Source organism: Muntiacus reevesi, chromosome 13 (genome assembly GCF_963930625.1).
Source record: "Muntiacus reevesi chromosome 13, mMunRee1.1, whole genome shotgun sequence".
In the NCBI taxonomy this organism is placed as follows: Eukaryota; Metazoa; Chordata; class Mammalia; order Artiodactyla; family Cervidae; genus Muntiacus; species Muntiacus reevesi.
The window spans coordinates 4378552-4390819 of NC_089261.1; the positions used below are offsets into that span (position 1 = coordinate 4378552).

General features: G+C 54.5%; 1 protein-coding gene across 2 annotated transcripts; it reads left to right on the forward strand.

The window, feature by feature from the left end:
* The first annotated feature begins 222 nt into the window (after nt 1–222).
* On the forward strand, nt 223–9422 carry SEC14L6 (SEC14 like lipid binding 6). 2 transcript variants are annotated; one of them, XM_065904135.1, is made up of 12 exons: nt 223–302; nt 2548–2623; nt 3342–3385; nt 4358–4417; nt 4507–4695; nt 5005–5100; nt 6549–6609; nt 6726–6809; nt 8192–8298; nt 8373–8512; nt 8608–8777; nt 8973–9422. In XM_065904135.1, exons 1-12 carry the CDS (start codon nt 249–251, stop codon nt 9083–9085), a joined length of 1194 nt encoding a protein of 397 aa, XP_065760207.1. In that variant the 5' UTR covers nt 223–248; the 3' UTR covers nt 9086–9422. The 2 variants fall into 2 exon arrangements, with proteins under 2 accessions (XP_065760207.1, XP_065760208.1); XM_065904136.1 differs by lacking the exons at nt 4358–4417; nt 4507–4695.
* The last annotated feature ends 2846 nt before the right edge of the window (nt 9423–12268 follow it).

The window sequence follows — 12268 nt, forward strand, 5'->3', positions numbered from 1 at the left end:
TTCCTTGTTGCACAGAGGAGGATGTGAATCCAGGCCGATCAGGTCAAGGGTCAGCGCCCTAAGGCACCCAGCAAGGAATGACCTCAGCCAGGAAGAGAGGACAGGCCTGGCTGGAAGGGGCAGGGCTTCTGGGCAGGGGTAGGCATGGGTGGGGCTCCCAGCTCGCAGAAGACGGGAGGGCCTGAGGGAGACACAGTGGGGCCTGCACCCAGGACCACGGAGCCCGACCCCACACCGCTGTGGGCAGCATGAGTGGGCAAGTAGGTGACCTGAGCCCCTCGCAGGAGAGGGCGCTGGCCCAGGTGAGTGTGGCAGCGGGTGGGGGAGGGGAGAGTCCTACATGGGCCTCAGTTTCTCGTTCTGCCCCAGGGGAGGGGGCCCCCAAGTCCCCTGCGGCCCCTCTGAGCTCTGTAGCCCTAGCTCTCTTCCCAACTCTGAGGGTCTTGGAGACCAGTGTCTACACGAGCGCTGTCCAGTAGAAATGTAACGTGAACCACAAATGCTGGCTACCCGTGTCCCTTCAAAGTTTCTAACAGCCACATTAAAAAAGGGAGAAGAAACAAGTGAAATCAATTTTGATAATATATGTTGCTTATTTACTTTTGGCCAGATTGCTGGATCTTAGTTGCTGGACCAGGAACTGGGCCTGGGCCTCGGCAGTGAAAGCCGTGTCCCAGCCACTGGACTGCCGGGGAATTCCCTACAATAGATTTAACCTGATAGAGCCAAGTTGTTATCGTTGCAACGTGTAATCAACATAAAAATAATCGCTGAGATTTTTTTTTGGTACTAAGTCTTCAGAATCCTGCGTGTATCTCATACTCACGGCAGATCTTGATTTAGACTGGCCACGTTTCAAACATTAGTGGTCACTCTGTTGGGCCCCACAGGTGAGCGCTGCTGGGGTGGCAGGTCCCAGCCTTACCTATGACCTGGTGGATGCAGGAGCCGGCGTGAGTTCTCCCTTCTAGCTCACTGGGGTCTTTCCCTCGTGGCTGAACATGGCAAGTGAGGGCTCCAGGCACAGAAGCTCACCTCAGTAGCATGGAGGGAGGTCCTGAATCCTGCCTTCGAAGAATTCTACACCTGAAAGAGGGCAGATTCCATCTAGGCTGGGAGTATAAGTCCTCTTACAAGACAACTGGGGTCAAGAATTAGGTCCAGGGACCTCTCTGGCCGTCCTATGGTTGGGACTCTGCTTTCACCACCAAGGGTCAGAGTTAGATCCCTGGTCCAGGAACTAGGACTCCACAAATCCCGTGGCTTGGCTGAAACAAACAAACCAAACAGAATTAGGTCCAGATCTTGGCAGAACAGGTCGAGTGAGCCTCAGATTCCTCCCTTGGTGTGGAAACAGATCTACTGGCAGTATCACGTCAGGATGAATCACGTGATCAGCTCAGGGCCAAACACTCCCTTGAGCTTCTTTCTTTCTTTAAATATGTGTTAAAAAAAAAAACACCCAAAAACCTTTGTTTATTTGGCTGCATTGGTTCTTAGTTGTGGCATGCTCAGTCTTGTTGCAGCATGTGGGATCTTGTTCTCTGACCAGGGATCAAACCCAGGTCCCCTGCGTTGGAGCTTGGAGTCTTATCCACTGGACCACGAGGGAAATCCCTTCCTTGTGTTTCTGAGGACAAAGAAAATCAGCTCATTTGGGGCTGTGGGGCCCAGAGCTGGTTCTTTGACCCTCCTATTTGGGGTCAAAGGAGACTGAAATGCAGGAAGAGGGGAATGACTCAGGCCGACGGCACTGGGGCTGCTGAGTCCTGGTCCAGATGCATGAGTCCTGAAGGCTGGCTGCGTCTCATAGTCAGCGACATTCACACAGAAGTGGAACCCTCAGCCCTCAGCCCCTGGAGAGGGCTGGGGCCCAGCGAAACTGCCCCAAGCCCTCCTGGGGCCTGTCTACAGAGGGTCTTCTCAGGCTGGGTGGAGTCACCCCTTGTTCAGGCCTGGATGATGGGCCCTGGATCAGATACATGGTTTGCCTCTTGCTCTGTGACACTGGGCAAATTACTCAACCTCTCTGAGCCTAGACTCCATGTCACTCACCCTCCCACCTGAATTGACCTGGGGTCTCCCTGAAGGTGGAGAGCTGGGCCCTGAAGAGGACCCACCCTGCCCGCATGGGTGTAAGGGAAGAGTGAGGCCTGTAAATCTCATTTATTCCACATTTCAGGGAATTCTCTGGCAGTCCAGAGGTTAGGACTCTGCAGTCTCACTACTGAGGGCCTAGGTTCAATCCCTGGTTGGGAACTATGATCCCACGAGCCACATGGGGCAGCCAAAATAAAAAACAAAAACAAAAAGAATCTACACTTCATCCTCTTTGGGCAACTGGTTCATCATTATTGTCCCATTTCCCAAAGGGAGGAAAGGAACTGTTGTGACTTGACCCAGGCCTCAGCTGCGCCAGCACGGGTGGGCCCCCCTGTTTCCTGAGGGCAGGCGGGCTCCGCAGGCCTGCAGGCACCAGCCCGTCCCCTGCGGCCATGGGGCACCGGGAGCCCGGCCCACCCGCATCTCTCCCCACTCTGCCCTCAGTTCCGGGAGAACATGCAGGATGTCCTGGCCGTCCTGCCCAGCGCCGATGACTACTTCCTCCTCCGCTGGCTCCGAGGTGAGGATGGACGGTAACACGGGATGAAGGTCGAGGGCATACGAGGTCTCTCTTGTGTCACAAGTTGCTCCAAATCACAGGCATTGGAAGCAACCGCAAGTATGTGTTACCTGTGTACACAGTTTCTGTGTACAATTTTAATTTCTAGTCAAGTAAGTATCAACAGATATAACCTAAATAAACAAAAATTCACTGGCATCCTCAATGACATTTGAGAGGGGAAGTGGCTCTTGATTTACATAATTCCTGGCTCTGTGATTCCACCAGATATGGAGGGTCTGATCTCTTCATGTTTTTGGAGCATTAGGAAAAGAACCCTGGGCATCACAGGGTCTCCAAGGCCCTGGCAGTGGCCATGGGCATGGCAGGGACTCCACGTGCTGTTTCTCTGGACACCTTCTCTTCCTAGCTACCTCCTGGGCCGTGCCTACCTACCAAGGCCCGCCCCGGGGCACACCCGCTGCCATCAGCCCAGGGAATCAGGGATGCAGGAGGTGAGGGGGCCGGGGGGCCCTCCCAGCCCCCTGGGTAGCCACAGCCCAACCCTTCCAAGGCGGCCCCCAGCACTGGGCACCCAGAAGCTTCTTCCCTGAGCTCCTCGACTCCTCCGCACCTCCGAGTGGACAGCAACCCAGAGGCCCGTACCCCGCCGAGGGGCCCAAGCTGGGACTCACTGCCCCCAGGAGTCCACAGCCACCACCCTATCTCCTCCTCGCAGCTCGGAGCTTTGACCTGAAGAAAGCAGAGGACATGCTGCGGAAGGTGAGGGCCATACCTCCCCCGGCCCTGTTTCCTGTCCTTTGTGGCGTCTTAGCTCCCGGACCAGGGGTTGAACCTGGGCCTTCGGCCATGAAAGCCCGGACTCCTAACCACCGGGCTGCCAGGGATTTCCCTGTCTTTTCTTCTCTCCATTCTCCTTCCTTCCTTCTTTCGGTTCCTCTTTACTTTCTTCCTTCCTTTCTTGCAACGACCATTTATTGCACCTCAATGTTGAGCCTCGCTGGTTCTCGTACTGGGGAGAGTGCAGTGGTGGAAAGAGAGTGAAAAGAAACCCGATAAATAAACAAGGCAATTCCTGAGAGTGGAGACTGCAACCATGACAGTAGGTGGAAGGAAGTGAGGGAGGGCAGGAAGGCCTTCCTTGCCAAAGGGTGATGTGATGGCGCCGGCATGAATGCCCAAAAGGAGGCAGGCACGTGACGACTGGAGACAGAGGGCAGAGCCGTGCAAAGGTCCTGCGGTGCGGGTGAGCTGGAGTAACCCGGGCGCACGGGAGGTCATGCCCTAGAGAGAAAGGGGAGAGAGGCAGCCGAGTGGGTGGCCCAGGCCCATGCCCGGGGACCCAGCAGGCCACCTGGGGAGTCTGGCTTTTTGACTAAGGGTGACTGGAAGCTGGGGTTAGGGTTGGGGTTAGTCTGACCCTGCTGCGGGGCTCCCTGGGAAGCCGTGTGGGGACTGGGGCCTGGGGACCAGGAGGGAGGGCGCAGGGAGAGGCAGCCACGGATGCGGGCTTCACGTGCTCCTTGCTGAGTCTTTCCTTCCTCATCCGTGTCAGACCCCATCTCCCCCGTCCCCCTGGCATCCCCACCCTCAGTTCTGGGTCCGTGGAGCCCGGGATGCCCTGGCAGGCCCTCAGTGGTTGCGGGCAGCGGGGCCTGGCCTGGCGTCCCTGGGTCCCTGCAGACCCCTTGACTCAGGAGGGGTCTTCAGCTGCCCCCTCCACCCCGTCTCTAGCACGTGAAGTTCCGGAAGCAACAAGATCTGGACAACATCCTCGCGTGGCAGCCCTCAGAGGTGGGCCCCCGGCGCCCTGCCCGCCCCAGACCCCGGCTCTCCGTCAAGCCCGCCTCCCCCCACCCAGCCCCGCTCTCTCGTGCATCCAGGTGATCAGGCTGTATGAGCCCAGTGGCTTCTGCGGCCACGACAGGGAGGGCAGCCCCGTCTGGTACCGCATCATCAGAGGCCTGGACCTCAAGGGCCTCCTACTCTCCGTCTCCAAACAAGAGTTACTCAGATTCAACTTCTGGAGCCTGGAGCTGCTCCTACGAGACTGTGAGCAGCAGAGCCAGGAGGTGGGGCCCCTCCCGGCCCCCTGGGCCGCCGAAATCCGGCCTCCTCCGAGGCAGCCCCCCACACTGGGCACCCACCACGGCCTCCCCAGCTCCCCGGCTCCTCCCAGCACCTCTGAGTGGACACGGTTCGGGCGACCTGCCTTCCCCGGGGCAGACGAGGGGAGGGCGCCCCTCGGGACGGTCCTGGCTCCCTGCACCTGGCTTCCTGGCATGGTGGAACCAGGATAAGCCGGGCCCAGCCCCACCTCCTGTGGGCTGTGGGGGGCACCGACCCTCCGGGGGGTCTCACCTCTCAGCATTCCCTTGCAGTTGGGGAAGAAAGTGGAGAAAATCTCGACTGTTTTTGATTTCGAGGGGCTGAGCCTGAGGCATCTGTGGAAGCCAGGAGTGGAGCTTATCCAGGAGGTGAGGGAGCCCCACCCAGGGCGGTGTCCCCTCACCGGGGACTCTGCCCCTCGTTTGCTGGTGTGGGCTGTATGTGGGGAGGTTCTCTAACTCTAACCAGAGTTTTGAGGCTCCTTTTTTTCTTTAATATTTACATATTTATTTATTTTGGCTGCCAGATCTTCTTTGTGGCACACAGACTTCTCTCTAGTTGAGGCTGTGACCTTAGTTGCTCTGCAGCAGGTGGGATCTTAGTTCCCTGACCAGGGATCCAACCCACGCTCCCTCCAGTGGAAGGTAGATTCCCGCCCACTGGACCACCAGGGAAGACCCTGCAGGGATCCTTTCAAACCCGAAGTCTTTTAGGGCTGTGCCAAGTCACAGTCATCACCCCAGTATCACCACCTCACGTCCAGGAGGTCACAGCAACAGGGCCTGGTCCCCAGGCCGGTCAGAGTCCCCATGGGTGTCCCTTCCTCTCTTATACTCCCTCCCCGCTCACCCCTCTCTTACCTGGGAGGGGGCTGGGAGCAAGTCATCTTCCAGGGCCCTGAGGAGGGAAGGGAGACCCTGATAAGATCTGCCTCCCCCCACCCCCCCGCCCCCTGCCCCCCGCCGGGGCAGCCAGCCTGCCTTTTCTTTCTGCTCAATACAGGATAGCAGAGAACCTAAAAATTTTAACATTTCAAGAACCACCATGAGGGACTTGCCCAGCGGTCCAGTGGTTAAGATTCCATGCTTCCAGTGCAAGGAGCATAGGTTCAATCCCTGGTCAGGAAACTAATCCCATAAGCTGTGCGACAAGGTCAAAAAAGAGAAAAAGAACCACCATGAAAATGTACTAGATTGAGAACACCAGACACGAAAGGCCACATGTATTCCATTGATATGAAATATCCAGATTAGGCAAATCCATGAGGCAGAAAGCATGCTGGTACTTAACCAGGGCTGCAGGGAGTGGGGAATGGGGTGACTGCTAACTGGTGTGGGGTTTCTTCTGGCGTGGTGAGAATATTCTGCAACCAGACAGTGCTGATGGTTGCACAACTTGGTGAATACACTGAAGCCGCTGAACTCTACACTTTTAAAGGGTGAAATTTATGGTATGTAAATTATATTCCAATTAAGAAAAAAGAAAGAGCCATGCCTTGCAACTTTGAATGTTTCTTATATGCTGGAAGCGTTTTGTGCCCGAAACCACATGGAGAGGAGCCTTCCAGAGACCTGACTGAGGGGGACCTTTTTGGTCTGCAGTGGGTGGGGTCATCCCCTGGAAATCTGTCAAGAATTTGCACTAGTGGCTTCAGGGTGGGAGGGGGTGGTCTATGACGGGGACCCAACAAACCAGACGGTGGGAACTCCTCTTGTCTGGGTGGCTTTTGGGGTGCCTGGAGAGGCCTCAGGGGCCTTAAGGGGGGCGGCATTTAGGCACCTGCATCTTGTGCATTGACCTGAGTTTGACCCTACAGTTTCTCTCGGCACTTGAGGCAAACTACCCTGAGATTCTGAAGAATTTAATTGTTGTGAAAGGTGAGTGAACCAGTTCCGCATATGCATAAGTGGGTGTGGGGGCGGTGCAGGGGACTTGGAGGCCACCAGGCAGGGAAAGGAGACCCCAGGAAACCATGGAACGGTGCCTGTCTCAGCCCCCAGGCTCTTCCCGGTGGCCTTCAACCTGATGAAGCCGTACATCACTGAGGAGACACGCAGGAAGGTGGTGATCCTTGGAGGTGAGTGGGCAGCTCCTCTGCAGCTCAGAGCCTGAGGGTTCCTGAACACGAGGGCACCAGGCCCGGGGACGCAGCTGCTCTGGGGGACCCACTCCCTTGGGCAGCAACTGTTGAGGCCAATGTGTCCACCTGCCAGAGGGCTGAGGGGCCAGGAGGGCTCTGCGAGACCCCCGGCGGCAGCACATGTGAGGGACCCCAGCTCTGGATTGGGAGATGTGAATTTAAGGGGTGACTTTGTCTGTTATGAGTTGCAGGTGAGCCACTGGCTCTGTCTGGGTCTCAGATTCCTCAGTTCCTCCCCCCAACCCACCCCGCCCCATAAAAATGGGGAGAGTAAGATGCAGGTTTTCCAAATTACATAACTGATAAAATTTGGAAATTTAGAAAAATATAGAAATATATAAAGGAGAGAGTGAATCCTGTCACTCAAGGAACTATTATTAACATGCGCTGTCTTTTCAAAGAAATTCACTTTTAAAAATAGGTTCACACCATGTTATACTCTTTTACAACCTACCTTTTTCACATACCATGTGATAAACTTTATTCTGTTTTGGTAAAGTCCAAAATTTAGGTTGTTGGTAATTTTTTTTTTAACCATTAGGGAAGAGTTAGGAGTGAAGAGGCTTATAGATGAATCTTTGTATGCATCCCTAATTTTTTTCCATAAAATAATGCCCTAGAAATGAAGAGTCCTTTTCCATTAAAGGAGAACACTCGGGGAGTCCCTTTTATTCTGTGTCCACACTGACCCCAGGGTATGTTGGGCGTTCACGTCTGCTTCCTCCTACTTCGTTCCCATAATGCTCTCATTCCTTTGTGAACCAGCCTTGGCTTCTCAGAGCAGCATTGGGAGAGGGGGGCTGATACACTTTGCCCCCCCAGTTCTAAGGGTGCTGGAGTTGCAGGAGCTGAGGGCAGGGGCTGACTGGAAGGCTGAGTTCAGTTTCCGAGGGAAAGGGAAGCTCAGGGTAGACACCTGTGCTCAGCCTCACGCTCCAGGAGACACTGATCTGAGTCCCTGCAAAGATGGTGGTCCAATGGTTAGACTCAGCGCTTTTATTGCAGAGGTCCCGGGTTCGATCCCTGGTCAGGGAACTAAGATCCCACAAACTACGTGGTGTGGTCAAAAAAACCCAAAAAGATGCCTCATGGGCTAACACCTGGACAGATAGGGGTGGGTACCAGGGCTGAAGGGGCAGGAACTGGTCACACAGACACTGTGGACCTAGATCTTCTTGGCTTCTGTCCTGGAGGCACTGAGAGTATGTGGGAGGTAGGGGGAGGCTGTCAGATGGCACAGGACGGCCCTGGGCTTGGCCCCATTGCCCTCTCTTGAGCCCCCGACCCCCCCCACAGAGCCCCACTTTTTGTCCCCACAGGCAACTGGAAGCAAGAGTTGCTGAAATTCATCAGCCCCGACCAGCTGCCCGTGGAGTTCGGGGGGACCATGACCGACCCCGACGGCAACCCCAAGTGCCTGACCAAGGTCCGGTGCCCAGAGGATGGGGAGGGAGGGGGGGTGGCCGTGGGGCAGTGCCCGCTCACCACTCTCACCCACAGATCAACTACGGGGGCGACGTGCCCCAGCGTTACTACCTGCGCAACCACGTGAGGGTGCAGTACGACCACCAGGCGACCGTGGGCCGAGGCTCCTCCCTGCAGGTGGACAACGAGATCCTGTTCCCGGGCTGCGTGCTCAGGTAGGCACGGCGCCCCCCACACACACCCCTGGGCGCGGCCGGGAGGGGCCCGGAGCCCAGGCAGGGGGCGGTCAGTGGGGCCCTGTCCCCTGCAGGTGGCAGTTCGCGTCGAACGGAGGGGACATCGGCTTCGGGGTTTTCCTGAAGACCAAGATGGGGGAGCGGCAGCGGGCTGGGGAGATGACGGAGGTGCTGGCCAGCCAGCGCTACAACGCCCACATGGTGCCCGAGGACGGGAGCCTCACCTGCACGGAAGCCGGCGTCTGTGAGTGTTGGCAGGGAATGGCTCCTCCTGGACCTGGGGGTGGGGGTCAGGTGCATTGCCGTGCATCAGGTCCCACCAGTAGGGAGCCCTGGCTCCGGGCTCTCAGGTGTGGCAGTGGCACCCAGGTCTAGTACCTGCCAGGAGGGTGAGGTCCCAGGCGGGCATCCTCTCTGAATGTCTGTCCCATCAACACAGACGTCCTAAGGTTTGACAACACCTACAGCCTGATCTACCCCAAGCACGTCAGCTACACCGTGGAGGTGCTGCTCCCAGACCAAACCTCCCTGGAGAAGATAGAGAAATTCTAGACAAGCCTCGCGGTTCCCATACCGTCCTCTGTGGCCTCTGGGTCTGCAGTGAGCTCACAGCCTTCCCTGGCCAGACCCCCTCCAAGTTCCCCAGGGAAGGCGATCCTACAGAGCTGGTCCCAGCCCATCTGTCACAGTGGGTCTGCATCTTCAGAACTGCTGGGACTGTGGCAGCCAGCAAAGCAACAGAAAAACTCTCCAGCCCCTGTGACTCAAGCTCAGAGAAAATTCCCAGCCCCTTTTCTACCAACCGATACTGAGTCGTGAGTTCCCATTCTGAAATATATTGTGTTTAAAAGATAAATAAATAAAAGCGTGGGGCTTCCCTGATGGCTCAGTGGTAAAGAATCAGCTTGCCAAAGCAGGAGACACGGGTTTGATTCCTGATCCTGGAAGCTCCCACGTGCCGCAGAGCAGCTGAACCCGGGCACTGTAACGGCTGAGCCTGCGCTCTGGAGTTCAGGAGCCTCAGCTACTGAAGCCTGAGCGCCCGGGAGCCCGTGCTCCAAAGGAGAGACCACCGCAACGGGAAGCCTGAGCCCCGCAACTAGCGGCCTCCCGCTCGCTGCAACTGGAGAACAGCCCACGCACAGCAGGGAAGACCCAGCACAGTCAAAAGTAAATAAATAAATAGTTTAAAAAAGAAAGAAAATGTGAGATATAATAGGACAGAACTGGAAACAGTTGCCATTGAAAAGATAATGCATTACTCATAGTTCCCAAGAGGAGAGGGCATGGATGCCACAGGGGATCACCCGGAGAACAGGGGGTGTGGGTGGGAGGCGGGGGTGGGGCATGAGGTGGAAGGAGGGGGAGGACCTGCAGGCAAAAGCCTTTGTTATGGTTTCCCTGCAAGGAATGGGTGAGGCAGGGTCAGCAGGCCTAGAACTGGCTCTTTTGAGTGATTTACGCAGGCTCTGGGTACCAGTTGCCCTGAGTTTGAGCCTGATACAGGAGGAGTTTGGAGTGTGGGCTCATATTTGAAAAGCACACCTGTGGGCAAGACTCCCTCCTGTTCAGTCGCTCAGTCGTGGCCAATTCCTCGCGACCCCATGGACTGCAGCACGTCAGGCTCCCCTGTCCTTCACTATCCCTCAGAGATTGCTTAGACTCATGTCCACCAAGTTGATGATGCCATCCAACCATCTCATCGTCTGTCGCCCCCTTCTCCTCCTGCCCTCAGTCTTTCCCAGCATCAGGGTCTCTAGGAACTGGCTATCCCTGGGAGTCAGCAAGGGCCCAGGTGTGAAAGCATCAGAACACAGAAAATAGGAGGCGTGATTAATACAGTTAGCTGGCAAGCAGCCATGCCACTGCCCTGCTGGGTACACATTCCTTCCCCATCGAGAAAGAACTCTTGGTTCACATGCTGTCCTTCCTCGTGTGAGGGTATCTAAGAGCTGGTTCCCCTGCTCAGCCTCCATCCTCTCAGGGTCTCCCCTGGTGGGCCAGTGGCTAAGACTATAACTCCAAATGCAGGGAGCCTGGGTTCAATCCCTGGTCAGGAAGCTAGACCCCATATGCCACAGCTGAAGTCCCTGAATCACAACCAAGACCTGATGCAGTAAAAAAAAAAAAAAAAATTGCATTTTGCTTCAACAAAGTTGAGTTCAGTTTACGCCAGGCCCTCTTCCCTATTTCGATAGCTAATGCGTAATAAAATCCATTTTTCCTCTTTAACTAGTGTTTGACTTTGTTTTTTCTTGGACACTACCAAGTTAGACATGTTCGATACAGGAGGTGTCCATCCTTGTGGAAAGTTCTTCTGAGCGGTGACGTACGTCATGGGGTATACAGGGCAGGCTTCTGAGGAGAGGACCATCAGAGACACACTGACCCTTTATCTCCTCAGAAGTCATGCCTCCAGAAAGCCCCACCAGTTAGGCACATTAGAGAAAAGTCAGACCGATGATTAATAAAGACAGGAAAGCATAGAAAGATATTTGAGAAGAAGGAAGGGGGCGTTCTAAGTTGTAAACAAAGAACCATGCATAAAAAGTGTGAACTTTCAAGGTATGATCAGGTAACAAGTGAAGTTGAACTATTAATAGTAAATTCAGCCTGATAACCATCAGTTCAGGCTTTAATCACCTTGGGAGAAACCCCCAGGTATAGACCACCCAATCCAGAGTGAATTGGCCAATAACTCAAAGTGCTGATACCAAGAAATACCTAAAACATTTTTACTTTTTCATTTGGATCTATGGATATTGAAAGTTCCAACAAAACAGTAAAAAACAAATACTGAAATTCAAAGATGTCAAAGAATACAGTTGTAACCCGAGGACTGCCCCAAGGGAAGGTACGGAAACAAATATATGGTTGTTGTTTCATCACTAAGTCATGTCCAAGTCTTTTGCAACCCCATGAACTGTATAGACCATCAGGCTCCTCTGTCCATGGGATTTCCCAGGCATGAATACTGGAGTGGATTGCCATTTCCTTTTCCAGGGGATCATCCCGACTCAGGGCCTGTGCATCTACTATACTGGCAGGTCCAAAACCTGCCAAAGTTATTCTCTGAGACACCAGAGAAGCCCAGGAAACAAGTATAGAAATAATCAATAAAGTAATTTCAAGAGGGATGTCTTTGGAACAAGTTTAAATAAAACTGTAGTAACAATTTTTGGATTCATTGGGCTTCTGTATTTGCTATTCAGGTATTTGAAGTGCTCAAAACCATCAGCTGTAACGAATTTGTAGTTTATAATTCCCATGGATCAGACACCGAGTAGATCTTTGATAATTTCCCAAGCGAGGTTGTGACAGAGCTCTGGTTTGGTACAGAGTCAAGGCTCTGACCTGCCTCTGCTCACTGCTCCTCCACGCTCCCCGCCCACCTCCACCATGGATTTGTGCAATAGCGTCCTGACCAGTATTGCTTCTCTGAACATCTGCCCTTGCCAGGTCACCCTTCACACCAGGCCCAGGGTTATCTTCCTGCTGCAGGAGGAATCACATCCGTGTCTTCTTCAAAAAGCTTCAAAGGCTGTCGCCCACTCTGATGGCTGATAAGCATAGTCCCCAGCTGGCCTGACCTCAGTCCTTTGAGTTCCCTGCACTTGGAGTATCCCTCTTCCCTCTTGCCTCTGGAGGCTTCATTATGCAAACCCCTCCATCTAGAACATCTTCCTCCTATTCTTGTCTTAGAGGCCCAACTCAAATACCACCTCCTCTGGGGAC